This window comes from Phocoena phocoena, chromosome 11 (assembly GCF_963924675.1).
Source record: "Phocoena phocoena chromosome 11, mPhoPho1.1, whole genome shotgun sequence".
Taxonomy (NCBI): domain Eukaryota; kingdom Metazoa; phylum Chordata; class Mammalia; order Artiodactyla; family Phocoenidae; genus Phocoena; species Phocoena phocoena.
The window spans coordinates 75,703,425-75,724,857 of NC_089229.1; the positions used below are offsets into that span (position 1 = coordinate 75,703,425).

Here is a 21,433-nt window from a genome sequence, read left to right on the forward strand (position 1 = left end):
AAATACTGTTGGAATTCACTAATATATCCCATGCCACATAAATTACAGCTTTTTATTATAAAAATATCAAGACCCTTAGATGTCAATCAGTTAAACATAAATCATCAAAAACATTTCTTAAGTTTAGAACACTGGTCAATTCCAAGATAAAACATGCTGTGTATTTAAAAAATAAATTAGAGACAAATATGAACCTAAAGTTGAAGAGAAAAGCATGTATAATGTGTGTGTATATATATATATATATTTGTATTTAATACTATATATACATAATAGCTATATACTTAAGATATTTTATTCTTAGAAGTATTTCTACAAAAACAAGTATCTTAATAAGTTGAAAGTTTGAATACCAACAATTTGTTTTTTTTCTTTTGTTTTAAAAGAATGTACATCATTTATGCAGCTTGAGCTTTATAAACTAAATTAAATAAGTTAATAGCCTAAACTGTCCCTGTATTTTTTATTTTTAACGTGGATCTATTTTGGCAACATGGAGGTATATCTTTTAAACTGTTATAAATCCTACATGTGTAAGTGAAGACATTAAAGGATTTCTTAAATGAAAGTGGCCTTTTCTAACCTGAAGTGATAGAATTGATACCAGTTTTTTCCAAGACAAAAGTACATATTCAAGGAATAGCTCATTAAAAAATGCTCCATTTTTCACATTATTTCAAACTTTATGGGTAGAACGGCTCTACACGTTAATTTCAGTAAGAGTACATAAACATAGGAAAATAGTCCCCCCAAGGATGCATTTATGAGCCTGTATTTTTCAACATAAAGTGCTAAGAGATGAATAAGGAGAGCTGAGAATGTTTTGAGCTGTACATCTTGAGACCCCCCTCCATACTGCAGCAGGCCCTGGAACTCAGCATTCTGATTTTCTCTTAGGTTCAGGATGATCGTCCAAAGTGGCTGGATGCTTACTAGGGCCATCTTGCGTCTCACCTGTGACAGCTAAAAGGATGATTTTCAGCCACTTCTGTTTCAGTTCTTCACTGTCTGCAGCAAAGCTGTGCACAGACTTGGACTGGGTCAGTTTGAAACTGTGTGGCAGGTCTGCACTCCTCAGCATATCATCCACAATGTAGCCCAGGAGTGGAATGGTGGCCTGGGCTCTGACATCCTAAGAAAAAAGCATGGTACATAAAGAAAAAACATGGTGAGATGTGATCCGGCGCCCACTAAACCTCCTTTCTTACAACCATTCCACAGACTCGCACTGTGAACTCTCCATGGAGAGAGATGGGGATCCAGTGCTTTTAGCACAGCTTGTGTATGAGGCCACCCGTAACGTCACCTGAGTGAATTGATGAATGAGTGCTGACACCTAAATCAGCTAGAGTTCATTGACCCCACACCTCTTTCCCTGTGAGGGAGCCCATTCAGTTCTTCATTCAGTGTAAAAGGGAAGAATAGTCATCTTATTGTACAAAACCAGCAAATGTTAATGATGATTTCATTATCAAATGCAGTTCTATTTGGTGTTTCATTCATTCATGCATCAATTTACTTATGGACAGGAAAAGAATGTAGGAAAAACAATGAAACAGAATAAAAAACCAAACAACCCAATCAAAAAATGGGCCGAAGACCTAAACAGACATTTCTTCAAGAAGACATACAGATGGCCAAAAGGCACATGAAAAGATGCTCAACATAGCTAATTATTAAAGAAATGCAAATCAAAATTACAATGAGGTATCACCTCACACTGGTCAGAATGGCCATCATCAAAAAGTCTACAAATAATAAATGCTGGAAAGGGTATGGAGAAATAGGAACCCACCTACACTGTTGGTAGGAATGTAAATTGGTGCAGCCACTATGGAAAACAGTACGGAGAACAGCTCTAAAAATAGAGCTACCATATGATCCAGCAATCTCACTCCTGGGCATGTATCCAGAGAAAACCACAATTCAAAAAGATACATGCACCTCAATGTTCACTGCAGCACTATTTACAGTAGCCAAGACATGGAAGCAACCTAAATGTCCATCAACAGATGAATGGATAAAGAAGATGTGGTATATATACATACAATTGAATATTACTCAGTCATAAAAAAGAACGAAATAATGCCATTTGCAGCAACATGGATGGACCTAGAGATTATCATACTAAGTGAAGTAAGCCATATAAAGACATATATCATAAAATAAATAAATTTTAAAAAAGACATATATCATACGCTATCGCTTATGATATATATGGAATCTAAAAGAAAAGAAAAAAGACACAGATGTACTTATTTCCAAAACAGAAGGAGACTCACAGACACAGAAAACAAACTTTGGTTACCAAAGGGGAAAAGGGAGGAGGGATAAATTAGGAGGCTGGGATTAACATATATACACTACTATGTATAAAATAGATAACCAACAAGGATCTGTATAACACAGGGAACTATACTCGATATTATGTAATAACCTATAAGGGAAAAGAATCTAAAAAAGAAATATATATATATATCTGAATAGCTGTGCTGTATACCTGAAACTTACCCAATATTGTAAATCAACTATATTTCAATTAAAAATACACAAACACACACACACATATCTCAGCATTTTTAGTCTATTTCTAAAATAAAGTTTTACTAGCACTTAATGTAGATATAGGCTAAAACACAACAGGTACATGAAAATTTTTATATGTTTCCAGGTGAGTGCACAATTGATTTAAGTGTTGTTGGTTTTTTAAGCACAACACAATCCATAGTGGCTGGTGCATGTCTGCTGTTCCCATATATTTATCTCAGATCCATTCAAATAAGGTCTCAAAAAATTGTTATTGGATAATGTTAATCCAAGGTTGATTTAAATTCACCTTCTCACATTCCTTTCTTTTTCAAGTATCCCTCCGTGCAGGAAAAAAAAAAGGCTTACTAATATTTCCCATCATTAAAAATGCTCCTTCTTCTTGCCTCTCCCTCTGATTCAACCTCTTCTCCCTATGCCCTTTCCTAATTCAACTCACATTTTCTCAAACCCACTAAATAGGAATGAGAGAAGGGGGCAAATGATTCACAGGCTGAAGAAATTATTGGCTATAGAAGGAATCAGTCTAAATAAACTTGAATTTTAGTTACTTATTATTTTTCAATTGTAATGAAAAATAGTGAAACTGTGTGAATTCTCTTGTTCTATAGAGAAGTAATGGAAGGATTTTAAGTTCAGTGTCTACTGGCCTCCCTCCGTCCCTTCAGAAAGATGAAGTTTAGATACCTGGGGGGCACCATACATGTACAGCACAAGAGGGTCTTGTTTGGGGATCACACACCAAGCTTTCTGCCAAGGTTTTGACTTTTCCATATATTGAAGAAAACTGCACACCACACTGTTTCCAGATACTTCTGCAGATTCGATCTAGAAAATTCGATGGAAAGAAACAGTGAGAGAGTGTGAATGAACACAAAATGAACCAGATAGAGAGGTAATTCAACTTAAGGTAACATTCATAAATTACAATGTGTTTATATAAAATGTCTCCTGGGATTGTCTAGAGAAGGTTCATCTGCAATTATTATTTAAACATTCATCTAGATCCATGATGAATTAAGTCAATTTTAACTGTATTACCAGACCTGTAATTTAAATAAAATTAAACATTTATTGACTGCTTACTATGAAGGCACTTTTCTTAGCTCACTACTTGTATCATTTAATCCTCACACCAACACCAAAAAGTTATTACTTGCATTATTATGAGGTTTAGAGATGAAATAGCTTTCCTAAGATTTAGGAATTGGTGTGCTCGGATTTGAGTCTGGATCCAGAGTCTGAACTCTTAGCCACAATGCTATACCAATGTCACTATGTAAGAATGCAATAGCAAAAAGGCGAATACTTACCAGGAACCTTTGTCCTATACCTGAGATAATTTTAAAGTTTTTTAAATTGCAATAACTCTTTGTGGAACCATGTACGGTTTTCTGCTTTGTCTCCAAATACGTAAATCACTGGCTAAAAAGGGAACAAAACCCTCTGACTAAATGATGGTTTCTATTGCACATATCATGGAAAGCAACTGGTTTGCATCTATTTTCTATCTCTCAAATCCAGTGTCATCCACTGAACAGTGCTGGTTTGCAAACTGCTTTGCTACCAGTTCGAGATAAGCACAGAAAGCAAGAGTAAGCATTTAGAAACTTTTATAGCAATCTGACTTGTGATGATACCCAAGCACATAATTGTGTATTTTACAAAAATACTGAGCTGTGATGGTTTAGAAAGTAAAACTGGCCCTTCATCACAGATAGTTTGAGAAGCACTGACTGGCAAACAATGGACTGCTAGCCCACCACCTGTTTTTATATGGCCTGTGAGCTAAGCAGTTTTTACAGATGACCATTTAAAATCAATCTGATGATCTAGAATACGAAAACTTTGGACTCCAACTAAGTGAAATGTTATCTCCCCTCCCCCAAAGGAATTCCATACTTCTTATTACCATATTACAAAAATTATACTAAATTATTACTTTTAATTTTGTCAATAAAAATTTGAGAAAATTTGTTTTCTCTCTTGTTTTAGAAGTAATATTCTCAGTTTTGCCTTTCAGCCTGCAAAGACTAAAATAGTTTCTCTCTGCCCTTTTACAGAAAAAATTTGTTGATCCTTGGTCTAGAGGACATAACAAACTAGTTGTCATGAGTAAGTTTCAAATATATATGTATATGTGTGTGCATATGCACACATCCACACTTATCTTCTACTTATGGACTTCACACTATAAATACATTTGATTAAATGTGTTAACCTAATAAGTAATTGATTAATTTTCCTCTAAGTACAGGTTTTTCTAGAAAACTACCTAGAGATTTTTATTTCATAGATACAGCCTGAAATGCACCCCTTAAAACAAGTTATTTGACTCATTATTCTATGCCAGTCTCATCCATTGCTGCTGTTCAGTCTTTCGAGACTGTGTTTCTGGAAGCTACTGAAGCATGTCTTTCCACCCTCCCTGCCAGAGAAAGTCCACTCTGGTCTGCCATACAACCAACATCTATATCCTAGAAGAATGCAGAGTTATAGTTTGTGGGCCTGTACTTTAACCTCAAGTGGACATTGAAGTTTATGATCCTTCTTCAGTTAACAGAAATGACTTTTTGTATGTTTATACAGTACAGTGTAGGGTTCAATAAACACTCATTGATTCTTAAATAAATTGTAGAAATTCTTAATAAACCAAGTATGTCTATGATTTTAGATACATAAGAGTTTTTTTTTTTGATACATAAGAGTTTTGATCATGAGTCTATTCTTCACATAATTCCAGGCTATCTTGAACTTTCTGTCAAAAAGCCCTTATTATGTAGTTTATTACTTATGTTGTTAATATCTTTGGGTGTAAAACTTATTTCAGATACTAGTCGCATTACAGTTCCTAGGTTTGGGAGGTCTGAATTTATCTAAAACATGAATCAAGCTTACTTGTGAGACACTTCAGTAATATTTCAATGTAGTTCTCAGATTACTGTCACTGGCCATTAAATGATTCTTTTAATGCAATAAGCTGGAAGAGTTTTTCAGGTAATAAGACTTTAATCTAAATTTTAATAATATCATACAGTATTTTCAAAGCCAATATGATGAAACTGAGAGAAAAGCTTTCCTCTTAAAAAAATATATATAGTAGTAAGTTGGGCATTAGAAGAGATGTCAATTAATACTCTAATATTTGACCACAGCTACCTTCACAAAATCAATACACAATCAGCCCTCCATATCTGTGGATGTAGAACCTAAGGATATGGAGAACTGGCTGTATCACGCCACTGTATATAAGAGACTTGAGCATCCGCGGATTTTGGTATCTGTAGGGGTCCTGGAACCAATCCCCCGCAGATGCCAAGGAAGGACTGGATTTACTCTCAAATGCACATTGGTTAACATAGCACTGTCCCTCATCTTTCTGTACAACTGAGCATGACCGCAAGAGTCAGCAATAGAACAAAAATATAAATCTTGCTCATCATAGTCCAAATTATTAAATACTAAGAGAAATAACAAAATATATTTTTTGTATTCTTCAGAGTTAAAAAAAATTCTGTTTCTAGTATAAAAATCTGAAAGATATCCAATATTTAATATTTCATACCTCTAAAATTCCTTTTCTTTTCTTTTCTTCACTGTCTGTGAATCCACTTATTATCTGATAACAGTCTTTACAAACTTTGCTCAATTTACCACCATCATACTCAAGTTGAGCTTTATAATCAGAACACTTCCAACAAACCACCTTAAATTAAGAAAAAATAAAGAAGAGTGAATAATCATATTTTAAAAATAACAGGATTTAAGCAATAATCAGTTATAGGTAATAATAAATGAGAAAAAGTTAAATGTAAAAGGCAAATTTTTATCAGACTAACAATATCCCCATGAACATTTGGAGTATTTGTCATGTATTATAATGCTGTTTGTGATGGGCTCTGCTTGCTCATCCTTCTCTTCCTGGCCCTAAAGGTAGGAGCTCTTCAAAGGCTTGGTCCAGACCATTACACTTCATACCTCTGGATGTTTTATATCTTCCCCAAATGAATTCATGGTCTACCTTGCTCCCAGCTTTCTCCTTATCACACTTCGTCCCTCCCAACCTGTTCCCCTCTCAGAGTCCTCTCTATCGCTGGAAATAGCACAGCCTCCTAACCAGTTATGGCAAGTCAGAAACCTAGGAGTCATGCCGATACCTCTCTCTACCTCACCCCATAGATTCACCATGTTATAAAGTCCTGCTGATTTTATCTCCTAGATATTTTTTCAATCTGTCCATTTTTCTACATCTTCCTTGCAATTACCTGAGTCCAAGCTATCAATGTCCTGGTTTGGACCATTATAGCCTCACAACTGGTCCTTGTAGCATTCCTACTGGAGTCCAGGCCACTACTCTAAGATCCCCTCCAAGCTATTTTCCAAATGGCATCAGATGCTTCCTTAAAAATGCTAATCTGATATATTTCTCTTCTATTTAAATTTCTTTAAAGTCTTCCCTTTGCTCTTGGATATTGAATAAATTCTTAACCATGGCCTATAAAGTCCTGCATGATTTACCTCTCTTACTCTATCTTCAGTGACACTGGCTTCTTACAGCTCCTAGAGTGCTCTGCTCCCTCCCTCTCTCATCTCTGCTTCAGTGAGTTAGCTCTTGCTCATCCTTCAGATACTGACTCAAATTTCACTTCCTCAAGGAAGACTCCTCCAACTTCCAGAATACAGCCCATCTCTTATCACTGTGCTATTAAAGTTCCATATGCTTTTATTTTTTTTTTAGAAGATGTTGGGGGTAGGAGTTTATTAATTTTTATTTATTTATTTTTGCTGTGTTGGGTCTTTGTTTCTGTGTGAGGGCTTTCTCTAGTTGTGGCAAGCAGGGGCCACTGTTCATCGCGGTGCGTGGGCCTCTAACTATTGCGGCCTCTCTTGTTGCAGAGCACAGGCTCCAGACGCGCAGGCTCAGTAATTGTGGCTCATGGGCCTAGTTGCTCCGCGGCATGTGGGATCCTCCCAGACCAGAGCTCGAACCCGTGTCCCCCACATTAGCAGGCAGATTCTCAACCACTGCGCCACCAGGGAAGCCCTCCATGTGCTTTTTGCATGCACTGATCACAATCTGTAATCATATACTTGTGTGATTTTTCGATTAATGTTTGTCACCCTAACTAGGCTGTAAGCTCTATGAGAAATTGTCCTTGTGTATTTTGCTATTTATAGTAACTGTTTAAAAAATAACCTTGCAGTTTAAAAAATTATCTTCTTGGGGACTTCCCTGGTGGTCCAGTGGTTAAGAATCTGCCTTCCAATGCAGGGGACATGGGTTCAATCTCTGATGGGGGAACTACAATCCCACGTGCTGTGGGGTAACTAAGCCTGCGTGCTGCTATTACTGAGCCCGTGCACTCTAGAACCCATGTGCTACAACTAGAGAGCCCGTGCACCGCAACTACTGAACCTGCATGCTCTGGAGCCCACATGCCACAACTAGAGAGAAGCCTGCGTCCTGCAATGAAACATCACACACGCCACAACAAAGATCCCGCGTGGTGCAACTAAGACCTGACGCAGCCAAATAAATAAATAAATAAAATTATCTTCTTGCTTCTAGAAGAATATTTTCCCTCATTTATAGTGGACAAACTATATTTAAGAAATATAAATATTAGTAAAACTTTCGGTTTAGATTCACATCATGTAAAATTCATAATAAAAAATTGTTCATTGTTTTCTCATACTTTCAATGAAATTACACTAGGATTTAAAATTAGACATGTCTGTATCTGCAAATTCATATCAACTAATATTTATTTTCAAAGTATGTCACAGTACATTCATATTTTTGTTTGTTTACTGAAAGCAAGTATGTCAATATCTGAAATCATTTCAAGCAAACTCAATGAGAGATTTAAAAAAGTCTTGCACTGAGGGGGGAAAAAAAAGATGTTTGCTATCAATTTGATTTTGATTATAAAACTGCCTCACTGAGTCAAAACTTAGGTAAAAAGGAAGAATAAATCTGCAATGTAATTGAGAATAATCTGAATGTACTATCAATAAAAACTGTTGCACGAAAGCATACTAATAATACATTCAGTCATGAAACTACAATGCCTACCCTTCTCTATGCTTATGTGTTGCTTTTTAGAAGAAAGTATTAATCTTCAACTTGGTTTACAAGGCCCTCCAAAACCTGCTGCTACTTCTCTCCAACTTCAGGTCATGCTTTGTTCCTTCTCACTCTTTCCATATGAAACAATTCAATCCCTGAAAACCTGTCAACTGCCTTAGCTGGCTTGAGTCGCTGAATCTTGTTAGAGATATTTCATTCCATTAAATGGACTAGTGTGTCCTTTTAAATTTATAACCATAAACCTCTAATAGGCATCTTTGTTTCTTTGGTAGGCTCACTTTTTCCTGCCCAGAGACAACTATTACATACTTAGCTCTCTTTCTCAAATCTCCCCCCTCCCTCTTACTTCCCCCTTCACTTTCAGATGATGACTCTTCCTCATACTTCAATGAATATGTAGATATTATCAGACCTAAATTCCCTCATTTCCCACCACCAAATCAAAAGCACACCCACATTTCCACTCATCTTTCCCTTTATCCTTTTCATTATAATGGAGGGAAGTTTCCCTCTCCCCATCAAAAGTATGAACTTCTACTTAAGCTATAGGTTCCATCTCATATTTTCTCAAAGTCATTGACTCCTTTGGTTATTATTTATCTTTCTATTTCTTAGATTGCTCATTATGCTCCAGCTACATGACCTTTTGGCAGTCTCAAGAATAGATCAGGGCTTCCCTGGTGGTGCAGTGGTTGAGAGTCCGCCTGCTGATGCAGGGGACATGGGTTCATGCCCAGGTCCAGGAAGATTCCATATGCCGTGGAGTGGCTGGGCTCACGAGCCACGGCCGCTGAGCCTGCGCATCCAGAGCCTGTGCTCCGCAACGGGAGAGGCCACAACAGTGAGAGGCCCGCATACCGCAAAAAGAAAGAAAGAAAGAGAGAGAGAGAGAGAGAGAGAGAGAGAGAGAGAGAGAGAGAGAGAGAGAGAGAGAGACAGAGACACAGAGAGAGAGAGAGAGAGAGAGAGACAGAGAGAGAGAGACAGAGAGAGAGAGAGAGAGAGAGAAAGAAAGAAAGAAAGAAAGAAAGAAAGAAAGAAAGAAAGAAAAATTTAAAAATTAAAAAGAATAGATGAAGCTCTATCCTACCTCAGGGCTTTTGACATACAACTCTCACTGCCTGAACGCTCTTCCTGCCTTCTTTCCTTTTTGTTTTTTTTTTTTGCGGTACGCGGGCCTCTCACTGTTGTGGCCCCTCCCGTCACGGAGCACAGGCTCCGGACGCACAGGCTCAGCGGCCATGGCTCACGGGCCCAACCGATCCGCGGCACGCGGGATCCTCCCAGACCGGGGCACGAACCCGTGTCCCCTACATCGGCAGGCGGACTCCCAACCACTGCGCCACCAGGGAAGCCCCTGCCTTCTTTCTTATGGTTAGCTCTTTCTCACCTTTTAGGCATCAGCTTAAATATCAAACGCCTCAGATAGGTCTTCATTTTTCTAACTAAAATTGGTTCCAAATCTTCTTCCATTACCGTTATTCCCCATTTTAACTTCTTGATTTCTTATTGCATTTATAGTCATTTGAAATGCTTGTCTGTTAATTTGGTCTGTTTTCTCCATTAGAATGTGAGCTCTGTGAAGCTGGCTACCATTTTGCTTACCAGTTTTTCTCCAGGACCTAGCACAGTGCTTTGCATAAAGTTATCACCAACAAAAGTTTATCAACTAAGTGATTTATTGAATGATTTCTTTGTTTTTTTCCAAGTTAATGATTTTACAACACTTATATAGTGACTAACAACCTTAATGACCAAGAAAGCTCACATACATGTCCACATGCTCGACAATGATGCCTTCTCCTCGTCAGGGCATTAAAAGGTTCCTTGCATTTCATACACATTGTAACTTCATTATCTCGGATCCATCTTGGAGCTCTTTTTCCTAGCTCAGCAGTCTAAAAAGGAAAGAGATTCAATTTTAATGGCAAAAACTGTCATTTCCATCCATCCATCCATCCGTTCATTCATTTATTTATTTTAAAAAGAATTTTAACAACATTGCTCATACCATGTTCTGAAACTCAAGATCCAGAAAAAGAGAGAGAAAAAAAAAGTTCAAAGACATTTAAGCAGCATGAAAAGGCACTCTATTTTATTCATCTAAGAAGAAATGAGATCCTGTCCAAATAGCCAGTTTTGGCAATGCAAAGGGAAAAGACTGGGTAACAAAATAACTAGATAGATCTTCTGCAACTGCAAAGAGAAAAGAACTTAAAGAATTTAATTCAACTTACAGAAACCTCTGAGTGAATGTCATTATCCTTGGCAATTGCATTTCTGAAGGTTTCATGCCTCTGATGGAAAGCATCAATAGTCTCTTGAAGTGCCTAAAATATACATGAAATTCAAGGCAGATATTAAAGTATCACATGCAAATTAATAAAAACACTTTATTAAACAAATATCTAGGATGGAAATCACCTTAAAAATTAAATGACCTTATTCTGATAACTACAATATGTGCATAATACAACAATATGTGCACATCTGGGTACACATACAGAGGTTACCACAAAACAAAAATGAAAATAGAAATCAGGTTTACCTTGATCCATTCTTCTTTGTCTTGCTCAGAACTAAAACAAACAACAACGAAAAATTAAAGTGAATAAAGAGAACATTAATGAGTTATACCTGGTGCATACAACTGTATTTATGTTAGTCCAACTTTCTGGAAAATTCAGGGATGTCCAAGAAGGAGTTATAATAAAAATTAAACAGAATCTCTGGCAATTGAACAAATGAATTCATAAACATAGTTTTATACCATCCACTTACTTTGGTACACATAACTTTTGATGGAGAGAGTTAAGTTTGGCTTCTATTAGTTTAACCACCATCATCTAGTTGTATATATCAGGTATCTGTAGATCTAGCATTATACTAGATATAGGCCTAGTCTTCCAATTCACCTTTATGAAAACACATGAGGCTTTGAAAGGCTGCTAGTCACAACCCATCTTAGAAAAGATTGCAATTATCCTTGAGACTATAAATTATCTGTGTAAAGCCTTAGGGAGCTATGTAACATTTCCTTTGGTAAACAATTTAATTCTATTTTGCTAGGCTTCAGGCAATACCATACCTAATTCATTATAGATAAAACACAACGAAGATTTAAATGCCTGTAGGAAGGAGGTTTCACAGATTAATGAACCCCAGTATTTAATAATTTTCTGTTGGGAAAAAATTTCCCTTTTAGTAGACTTTGTACTCAGTAAGATCTCCAAACTGAGGGATTGTGAAGAGTGGGCTCTATTTGTTTGCATGTATTTGGTAGGCATGGGCTAAGTCTGAGTCCCTGTCCCAGCCTGAATGTCACATGCCACAGTCCCACAGGTATCACATATGTATAAGTCTGTGATCATACCATCCATGTGACACCATCCATCCTTCTCACAAAAACTGAGTATCATCATGTGCCAGGAATACTGCTGGAATCCGTGCATGTCAAATGTAAGATTCTGCTTATATTTCACCTGGGTATCCGGAACCAAGAACCTTGGTGGGGGCAGGGGCTTTAATCTTGCCCCTCAAAAAAGGTTTCTCCCTAATGCTATGCCCCGCCCCCACAAAATCAGCTCTATTGCTCCGGAAGCATAGTTATTTGCTAGCTGCTTTTAGCCTTTTAAATGCAAATTAACTTGACAAGTCTTTAATGCCTTTTTACTTTCTCAACCATGGCAGATTTTTAAATTTACTCCTTTGTTTAATTTGCTCATCACTATATTTTTATATCCATTTAGCAATAGAAAACCATTGAATAAAAACTACATAGGGCTTCCCTGGTGGCGCAGTGGTTGAGAGTCTGCCTGCCGATGCGGGGGACATGGGTTTGTGCCCCGGTCCGGGAGGATCCCACATGCCGCAGAGCGGCTGGGCCCGTGAGCCATGGCCGCTGAGCCTGTGCGTCCGGAGCCTTGTGCTCCGCAATGGGAGGGGCTACAACAGAGAGAGGCCCGCGTACCGCAAAAAAAAAAAAAAAAAAAAACTACATAAAATAATTTTGTTTCAAAAGTTTATATTCTTTTGAATATGGAAGGGGAGGCAGAGTGTGAGAGGTCAGTCTTCAGGCTGACTTATTTAATAAGAAAAGTAGAACATTTTTTTCTGTGTTGGCTTCAGAAGTGAATTCTCTTTAAATATCACCAAATATATACCCAATTTGGGGTTCCATGTAATCCTTCAGACTTTCTGAGAATTTCAGTGTTTGTCTACATTCTTGAGAGAGTCATTATAGACCAGAAGATAAGTAATCACACTTCATTCAGATCTTCAATTCATCATATAATCATAAATACAACTAAAGCAATGAGATTAGGGGAATAAGAAATTTAAGGAAAAATGAATGTGTTTTCAGTACTAACTGGAATGTATCCAATAGTGCATATTGGAACTCTACAAAATGATAACTGCCTATACTTAAGAAAAATTTTCATGAATCAGCCCCATCCTGAAGTGAAAACAGCCCAACCTGCTAATGGAGGGGGGCTGGAGTCCGTCTCAACTCAGGCAACCCAAGAATCCTTGATAATCTCTCTTCTGCTGTTCAGACACATCTCTTGGGTTTGCAGATTTGGAACTATGCTGATATTCAGAGCCAGCAGAACCTTCATTCATCTGTAATGAAGACTTCTATGATGATCAGAACAATTGATGAGTCTTCTCTGTGGCCAGGGCCAATCATTCAGGGAGTCAACCACTGAGTGAGGACTTAGGTCAGGGGCTTCCAAGTACAGTAACATAAATTGTTCTCTTGGGTTTGATGGCTGGGGTCCAAATCCCACCATGATAAAGTAGGAAAACCATAACATCCAAGCCAAGTCCTCCACCATTTGAACTCATGCTTGAAATGCTGCCTCCTAATCCTCAGGGCAGCCTCCTGGCAGCTCCCTAAGTAATGCAGGTTCATTATATATTTTCTGTGGGAAATCAAAGAACTGGCTAGGTATTTCTTCAAACTTTCCTAACCTGCCACATGTTCCATATCTATAATCACCAATTCCTTGCCTCCCTGGGTACAGATTCCTATTAAAATAATGTATTCTCTTTTGAAAATGTGAAGTTTAAGCTCGTACATAGTTACTAAACACAAATATCCAGGATGAGTTCACCTAAGCAGCCAGAACCACATGCTATTGGTGCAAAGGAATAGAAAGGAACAGAAGGGCTCTCTGATTCTCCATGGATTCTAGTGTATGAAAACCATCAGAGATGGGATCAGTAGTTAACCTCTGATCTGTGAACTTTTGGTGTATCTCAATTTTCACCATGCTAGGTTTTTTTTTTTTTTATAGGATAAATGGATGACAGTTTCCTAAAGCAGATATTTTAAAACCTGACAGCACTCTGTCTTCTAGAGGTTCACGCATGAGGTAGCTGTGATCTACTACAGTGGTTCTCATGTTTCGTTTCATTTTTTTTCTTTCCAAACAGGGTTATGCTAGGGGGATGGATGCTAGGCCTCCAGCTCTTTCTCTCCCACTCAATAAACATAAAAGAAGAGCCACCCCTTCCAGAAGTCCTGGTTGCTAGAGGCTACTAGAGCCCCAAATGGCCCCCTTCATGTATCCTCAACTGTGGCAGGAGAATCATCTTTTCCAAAATGCCTCCCAAATGATTGATTTCCAAAATCATTCTCTCCATCAAAGTGCCATTAAGTCCTATAAATGCAGAGTCTCTGAAGGACAGATAGTTAAAGCTTCAACATTTATCATGAAATAATAAACATCAATAAACATTTGTGGACCAAAAGGAAGGATGGCAGAAAAAAGGTTAGAGAACTTTTTCCTAGAAGACTCAAAACTTTGGCTTGAATGCAACAATTTGGTCACTTTAATTTACTGAATGCTTACTGACTGAAAAACCACTATCCTAGGCACTACAGAGTAACCAAAAGGGAAGACATAATTCTTGACTTTCAAGAGCTTACCTCTTTCCATTTATGTCCAACCAGACATGGGATAGATCCTCAGAATTATTTTGTCCTACGATTTATTCCGATTCTTTTGTAAAGTTGTGAGATAGGAATGGTTCTCTTACCTGGCTTGCAGTTCCAGTGTTCTCTCTTTCCCAGATACCTGGAAAGTGTGTGGATATTCCTCATTGTGAGTCTCTACAATTTTCATTCCATCAATGCCAACCCTGGTTCGAACTGTGAATTTAGAGCCCACCAAGCTGAATCTTGGCACGCAGTACAGCAACATGTTGTTGAACTGCAAGAAGGCAGAACACATGTCAAAAAAAAGGAAAACAAAGAAGACAGAGGAAAGTGACCAATATTGAAAGTAGCCCTAGACAAAAATTCCAGGGAATACCATATTTTCTATGTGAGAAAAATTACTTAAATACCAGAGAGCTTTTATGCTTGTATCAAAATTGTCATATTTTAAAACTTGTTGGTTCATAAATATTTTATTAATATTTAAGTAAACCAATCATCATTTTGTATTAGTAAGGAAATTAGTTAAGGAAATTAAGCTCAGCAACAATTTATTAAGGACCTCTATATACAAGAAACTGAAGTTCTCAACCATGTAAGTTGAAGCCCTTAGACAATAAAATTTCTAACTGTTGTGTCAGGCAACAAGTCTACAACAGCTGTTAGAGGAAAAGATTAATATTTAGCAATTATTTTTACCAATGTGTTTAATGTTGTTTAAAAAAGTGGGCAAATTTTTTGCAGTACGCGGGCCTCTCACTGTTGTGCCCTCTCCCGTTGCAGAGCACAGGCTCCGGATGCGCAGGCTCAGCGGCCATGGCTCACAGGCCTAGCCGCTCCATGGCATGTGGGATCATCCCGGACCGGGACACAAACCAATGTCCCCTGCATCGGCAGGCGGACTCTCAACCACTGCACCACCAGGGAAGCCCCTGCCCCACATCTTGCTTAAGAATTCATCATGTACGAATTAACAGAAAAGTCATTTATTTTAGCAAAAAGTCTTTATTTAAAATGAAGAAACTTATTTTGAAACTGAATCAAATTAGTGCCTCATTTCTAGTCAACCATGAACAGCTCTTGGTCTTCCCTGGTGGTGCAGTGGTTAAGAATCCGCCTGCCAATGCAGGGGACACAGGTTCAAGCCCTGGTCCAGGAAGATCCCACATGCCGCAGAGCAACTGGGCGCCACAACTACTGAGCCTGAGCTCTAGAGCCTCTCTAGTGAAGCCCGCATGGCTAGAGCCCACGCTCGCAACAAGAGAAGCTACCGCAGTGAGAAGCCTGTACACCACAACGAAGAGCAGCCCCTGCTCAACGCAACTAGAGAAAGCCCGTGCGCAGCAACAAAGGCCCAACGCAGCCCAAAATAAATAAATAAAAAATAAATAAATTTATAACAAAACAAAACAATGAACAGCTCCTGCTAATCAGTACCAAGCAATGATTTGGGGAAGGCAGTTAATTAACTTTTAAATATATTAAAACATGCAAAAGGATGAAACTCTAAATATGGGGGTTAATTTGTAGGCAGATTCCTAAAGAAGGTCCATATTTATCTTTCTACTTCATATTTATTGTTTCTAACACTGTTTCTAGGCTTAAATATATTTTTGTAAGACAAAAGCAACTGGGAACTTAAAACACTTATGTAACCTCTCATGTCTCAGGATCATTATCTGTAAAAGTCACAGGTTGTTGAGAGGATTAAATGAGGAATAATGTCCTGTTTTGTCAGGTCCTCTTTTTAGCTCCAACCATGAAAGAAATGTTGATGGATATTTAAAACATTTCAACATGTTTATGTGACAATGTCCACTGTACTCATTCTGAAAGCAAATTTTTTACCAGTTTGTTCCTTGTACATTATTTTGCAACTTCCTATAACCAACATCATAAATTTCATTTCCACACTGGATAATGTAGAAATAAAAGGGCACTAAATACATTTTTTTTTTTTTTTGCGGTATGCGGGCCTCTCACTGTTGTGGCCTTTCCCATAGTGGAGCACAGGCTCCGGACGCGCAGGCTCAGCGGCCATGGCTCACGGGCCTAACCGCTCCACGGCATGTGGGATCTTCCTGGACCAGGGCACGAACCTGCATCCCCTGCACAGGCAGGCGGACTCTCAACCACTGTGCCACCAGGGAAGCCCAATACATTTTTATCATATATATCTGAGCACCACATTTCACATTTACATTTCTAGAAGGGAACATAATGCTTTATCATTAACTGTCCACTGTATTCTAAGTATGGCAATCACAGCCTCATTGTAGTACACAGAATTTAAAGATCTGAAAATATCTTAAAGGTTCTCATCACCATCCCAGCTGGCAACAGCTTGCTAACTGTTCATGTTAGTATTTCTTTCTCTCTTCTATAAGGCCTTCTCAGGAGGGGATTTGGCCATGTCTGAATGGTACTGCAGGAGTTGCAAAGCGCCACCAAAATGGACAGGACTAGCCAATAAATACCCTTTTTCTTCTACTTAGAGGTGAAGGTGATAATGTTTACAAAGAAGATGCCATATACGTAAAGGAATTAAGTAGCTAGTCCTGTTCCCTCGGTGAACCTGGCTCCTGTGGCAAAAGCCACCATCACCTTCTCTGGGTTTTGCTGGTGCTAAAAGAGGGAGTTATAACAACTGTAGCACCAAGTAGACTGACTTTCCCTTTTAGTGAAAGAAACTCCTTTTATTCCATGCCCGCTGCTCAGAAGTAGTTATTGACAAAGCAGTCTCTGGCTGGCAAGCTCTAGAAGTGCTAGGCTGTGCCGAAACCTAGAAGAAAGTCTCAACTTTATTAAAAGTGTAGGGAGGTTCCTGCTTCTTGATCTCCAGGGTTCCTCGACTAGTTATTTCAAGTCTCTTTAAAATATTTTATTTGATTGAAATAATTCAATTTCATGTCTCATAAGTGACAGTTCATTAAAGTTTGTTTTAGAAGGTAAAAATACATTGTTGGAGAAAATTTCCAGTGCCCGGCCTGTATTCAAAGTTTAAATAAGTCAAGAGAAAAATATATATATAATTCTGTCAAAAGGTATAAGGAAATAAGGACTAGAACTCCAAAGAGCCAAGATAAAACCTCCTATCATTCTATGGGATAATTCAGTGATTTTTTTTTTTTTAACTTTCAGATGTCAGGTGTGGTTATTTACTTACTCAACAGAGTACCCTACATAACATAAAAAGCATGATGTGGAGGCAAGTAAATATGCAAACACATGATGATCATTTGAAAGCTGAAATCAAATTCTAAATATAACTTGGTTTTTCAGATTTACACATGTAATATCCCCAGAATAGGAAATAGAAAACTATTTTCCTTCTAGAGAGAAAGAAAAAATAAAAGGTACTTCTGAAGTTTCTACATATAAGAAGAAAAAGATGCTCCATAGGAATAAATGTGTGCCGGGGAGAGGAGAGATTCTGTGACAAGTACAGTACTAGAGGGGAAGGACTGAAGGAATGAACACTACAAGAACTGCTTCTAAGATGGTCTTCAAAAGATGAATAAGGCTTTCCTAAAGTTTCTGCTGTATGACTCCATTCTCCTGGAAGGCAATGACACGATATGTTTGATAGCTTGTAATAACTGGAACAAGATGGGTACTTTTCTCTAAGTCACTACTGTTGTATTCCCCCAAGGCTCTTTGCCATCTGTCCTCCAAATAGCTGTTTAATTTGGCCCTGAATTAAGGTATTCAATCCAAAGCTATTTCCAGAATAATTCTCAAATGTGAAAATTAAACCAAGACCATTGGTTAGACACAGAGCTGAAAGTTTAACTACAGAAATCGTGACACTGATGTTGAAGAGGGGAAAGGAAAATTATCTAAGCACCTACAGGTAAAGACAAAGGGAAGACACTGGCTCCCAGGCATTTTGCCCAGAACAGTATATTAAGCATGTCTTTTTAATCTGGATTTTTGATGCTTTGACATCTTGGGGCCTTGCTGACATTGGAGGACTGCCCCCTCTCAGGACTACTCAATTCTTTGAAGACAGTGAGTGACTCACCTGCAAGCATGACTTCCATATGGAAACCAACAGATCCAGAACTCACACCCCAAGCACCTCCTCTATTGAGCGCTTACACTCCGAGTCAGTATTCCCCTTCCGTAAGAACCCTAAGGCTAGGTACCAGTCAACAGTCCCTGTGTGCCAGAGCCTGATGAAATTATTTAAACTAGCAAATTCTAAGCTGGTTTTCTCTGCCTTGCCTATTCCTTCTCGCAGAAACCACATACAGGCTCTTGCCCACATTTGCTGCTTGCTTTCTCTGCCTTCTGACCAACTCTGGTGCTTTCTCATGTAGCTCTTCCATGGTGTGGCATGCCCCCTCCTTTTGGAATCTGCGAGTATAACTATCTTTTCAATGGCAATCATCTCCTGATGTGTTGGCCTCACCATATTTGAATAACAAAACCTATATTTCAAAATAAACAGCCCTCTGGACCCTAACATGACATCACATGTCCCTGATTAACATTTAGGTCTCTGTAAAGCTTCTGAAAGGTGAAGTTCTTCTGTTGAGCTCCAATGAAGATGTTTTTATAGTTAACTTGTAAAATATCTATAAAATTTTAAAGTTATTGAGATATAATTCATATACCCTTTTAAAATGTATAATTCATGGGTTTTATATAGTTGTAAATTGTGCAGCCATCACGACTATCTAATTTTAGAACATTTCCTGACTTTAAATGGAAATCCTGTATCCATTTCCTCCTCCCCACCAGCCCCAGGCTACCACTACTTACTTCATGCCTCTATGCATTTGCCTATTCTAGACATTTCATATAAATGGAATCATATCACACAGTGTGGCTTTTTGTGAATGGCTTCTTTCACTTTACACAATGTTTTCAAAGTTCATCCATGTAGCATGTATCAGTATTTTATTCCTCTTTACTGCCGTATAATATTCCAGTGCATGGTTATACCACATTTTGTTTATCCATTCATCAATTGATGGACATTTAGTTTGTTTCCACTTTTTGGCTATAATGAATACTTTTGCTATGAACATTCATGTATAAATTTTGTGTGGACATGTTTTCAATTTTCTTGAGTTATACAAACTTGAAGTAGAAACGCTTTCAAGAGAGATACTGAATACCCTTCTGCATGACAATTAGTTCCTGTAAATCTTCCTTTCAAAGGAAGCTGTAACCAGACAACAGAAACCTCTAAGCCCCCAACAACTCATACTAAGGCTAGTGAGATGACTGCCTTGCAGCAGAAAAGTCAGATGTGAATAACATCCTGAGAATGTGTCATGTGCCAGTTACCAGGCAGCCTCTTTACCAATGTGTCTGTTTCTTTGCCTATAATAACAATCATAGTAATAGCTAACATTTACTGAGCTATTACTCAATGTTAGCTTATTGTTACTCATTGTTAGTTATTATGATTATTATCGTATCATTAGATATAGAAAGGAACTGGAATTAACAGAGACTAAAATATAATGGCCTGGATGCCCCAGGGAGAGCTCCTATATTTTCGATAAGTTCTAGACTAACTGTCATTTCCCAGAAGTTAAGGAAGGGATGGAGATTGATTGCAGTGAAAAGGAACTATGTAGCAAACTCATGTTCTTTTACATAGATATTTGAGGCACAAGTTTTACAACTTTGTCTATATATTTCTTCAACTAGAAGAATTAAAAATAGTGGTCCCCACATATACACTGATGGCTACGATCATCATGGAAAGGTTAAATCATCTTCACTACGAGTTACTGAAGTAAATTATACACGGTAAGTACACAGAAAAATTATAGAAAAATACTTCAAAAAAAGAGTTGTGTCCTTGAAAGAACAAGTTTCAGTTACTAAGGACATTCCCTGATGTGGAATCCTGACAGTACTGACTAAACCAGGTTAGATATAATTGTTCTGGTGAGAGCAAGCAAGCATCCTACTCTTCCAAGATGCATGTAACAATGTTTATGGGTTATTCTTATGTGACTTGCTCATACTACAAAACTCACTAAGAAAAGGTAGCGTTCTTGTGCCGATGTGTTCCGAGCAGCTAGTTTGAGGATCTGTCCTTCTTTTATTAGTTCATTTGAAGGATTTACAATGTCTTCTTCTTCTCCCAACATTTCATAAATCTCTAAGAGTTTCTTTAGGTTCTCCTAGGAAATTAAAACAAAACACAGCAAGATCATATATAAGGAGGTTTCACCTTAGTTCCTTTAATCAATGACCTTAGCTAAAATATACATAATTCAGAAGGGATTGGAACTAAGCATAAATTTTGGTATAAAGTATGTCAGTTATGATCAGATTAAAACCTGGGAGAAGAGGGATAACACTAAACATTTTATAAACAATCTTTTTTGTTCACTTGTATCAATTCATTTGGGTCCAAACCTGTAGATAATATCAGGCTATATTATTGGCAATTATCTAACTAGAATATTCCCATTTCCTCTGGAAACCACTTACCATTTTTCTTATTGCACTATTAGAATGACTTGCTGCTGTAGATATAATTTCAAGTGATTCTAAATGGAAAAAAGGAAAAGTAAATACATTTTGTCTTTACTATGTTACTAGATAGCTAAATAATATACAGTACAATAAGAAGAAATCTGAGGCCGAAGATACACGATAAAAGCAGGGGGCAATTTGCATTTATAAGCTGGATACTTTCAAAAGTTCATTTGTAAGCAGATTATTTGGAACTTGAAGGGTATCGCCTCATTAAAAGTCATATACAGTGAGTAGGCTCTCAGGTACCTTTAATCGATAAGGGACCTTCAAAATAACAAACACCCTGACACTAGCTTGGTACAAGGAACTTTGTCAGGGGCTTTCATATATATTAGGTCAAT

General features: G+C 37.8%; 1 protein-coding gene across 2 annotated transcripts in view; it reads right to left on the bottom strand.

Moving 5' to 3' along the window:
- Nucleotides 1-372: 372 nt before the first annotated feature.
- FGD4 (FYVE, RhoGEF and PH domain containing 4) overlaps nt 373-21,433 on the bottom strand; it is a 187,876-nt gene continuing 166,815 nt past the window's right edge. The window contains exons 9-17 of one of the 2 annotated variants that reach the window (XM_065886809.1): nt 21,045-21,103; nt 20,585-20,731; nt 14,684-14,856; nt 11,187-11,217; nt 10,876-10,968; nt 10,411-10,536; nt 6,113-6,253; nt 3,235-3,375; nt 373-1,132 (exon numbers count right to left, since the gene is read on the bottom strand). In XM_065886809.1, the coding sequence (XP_065742881.1) occupies nt 875-1,132; nt 3,235-3,375; nt 6,113-6,253; nt 10,411-10,536; nt 10,876-10,968; nt 11,187-11,217; nt 14,684-14,856; nt 20,585-20,731; nt 21,045-21,103 (1,169 nt within the window). In that variant the 3' untranslated portion in view covers nt 373-874. The remainder of the gene's footprint in view (nt 1,133-3,234; nt 3,376-6,112; nt 6,254-10,410; nt 10,537-10,875; nt 10,969-11,186; nt 11,218-14,683; nt 14,857-20,584; nt 20,732-21,044; nt 21,104-21,433) is intronic. The other variant, XM_065886808.1, reaches the window with a different exon arrangement.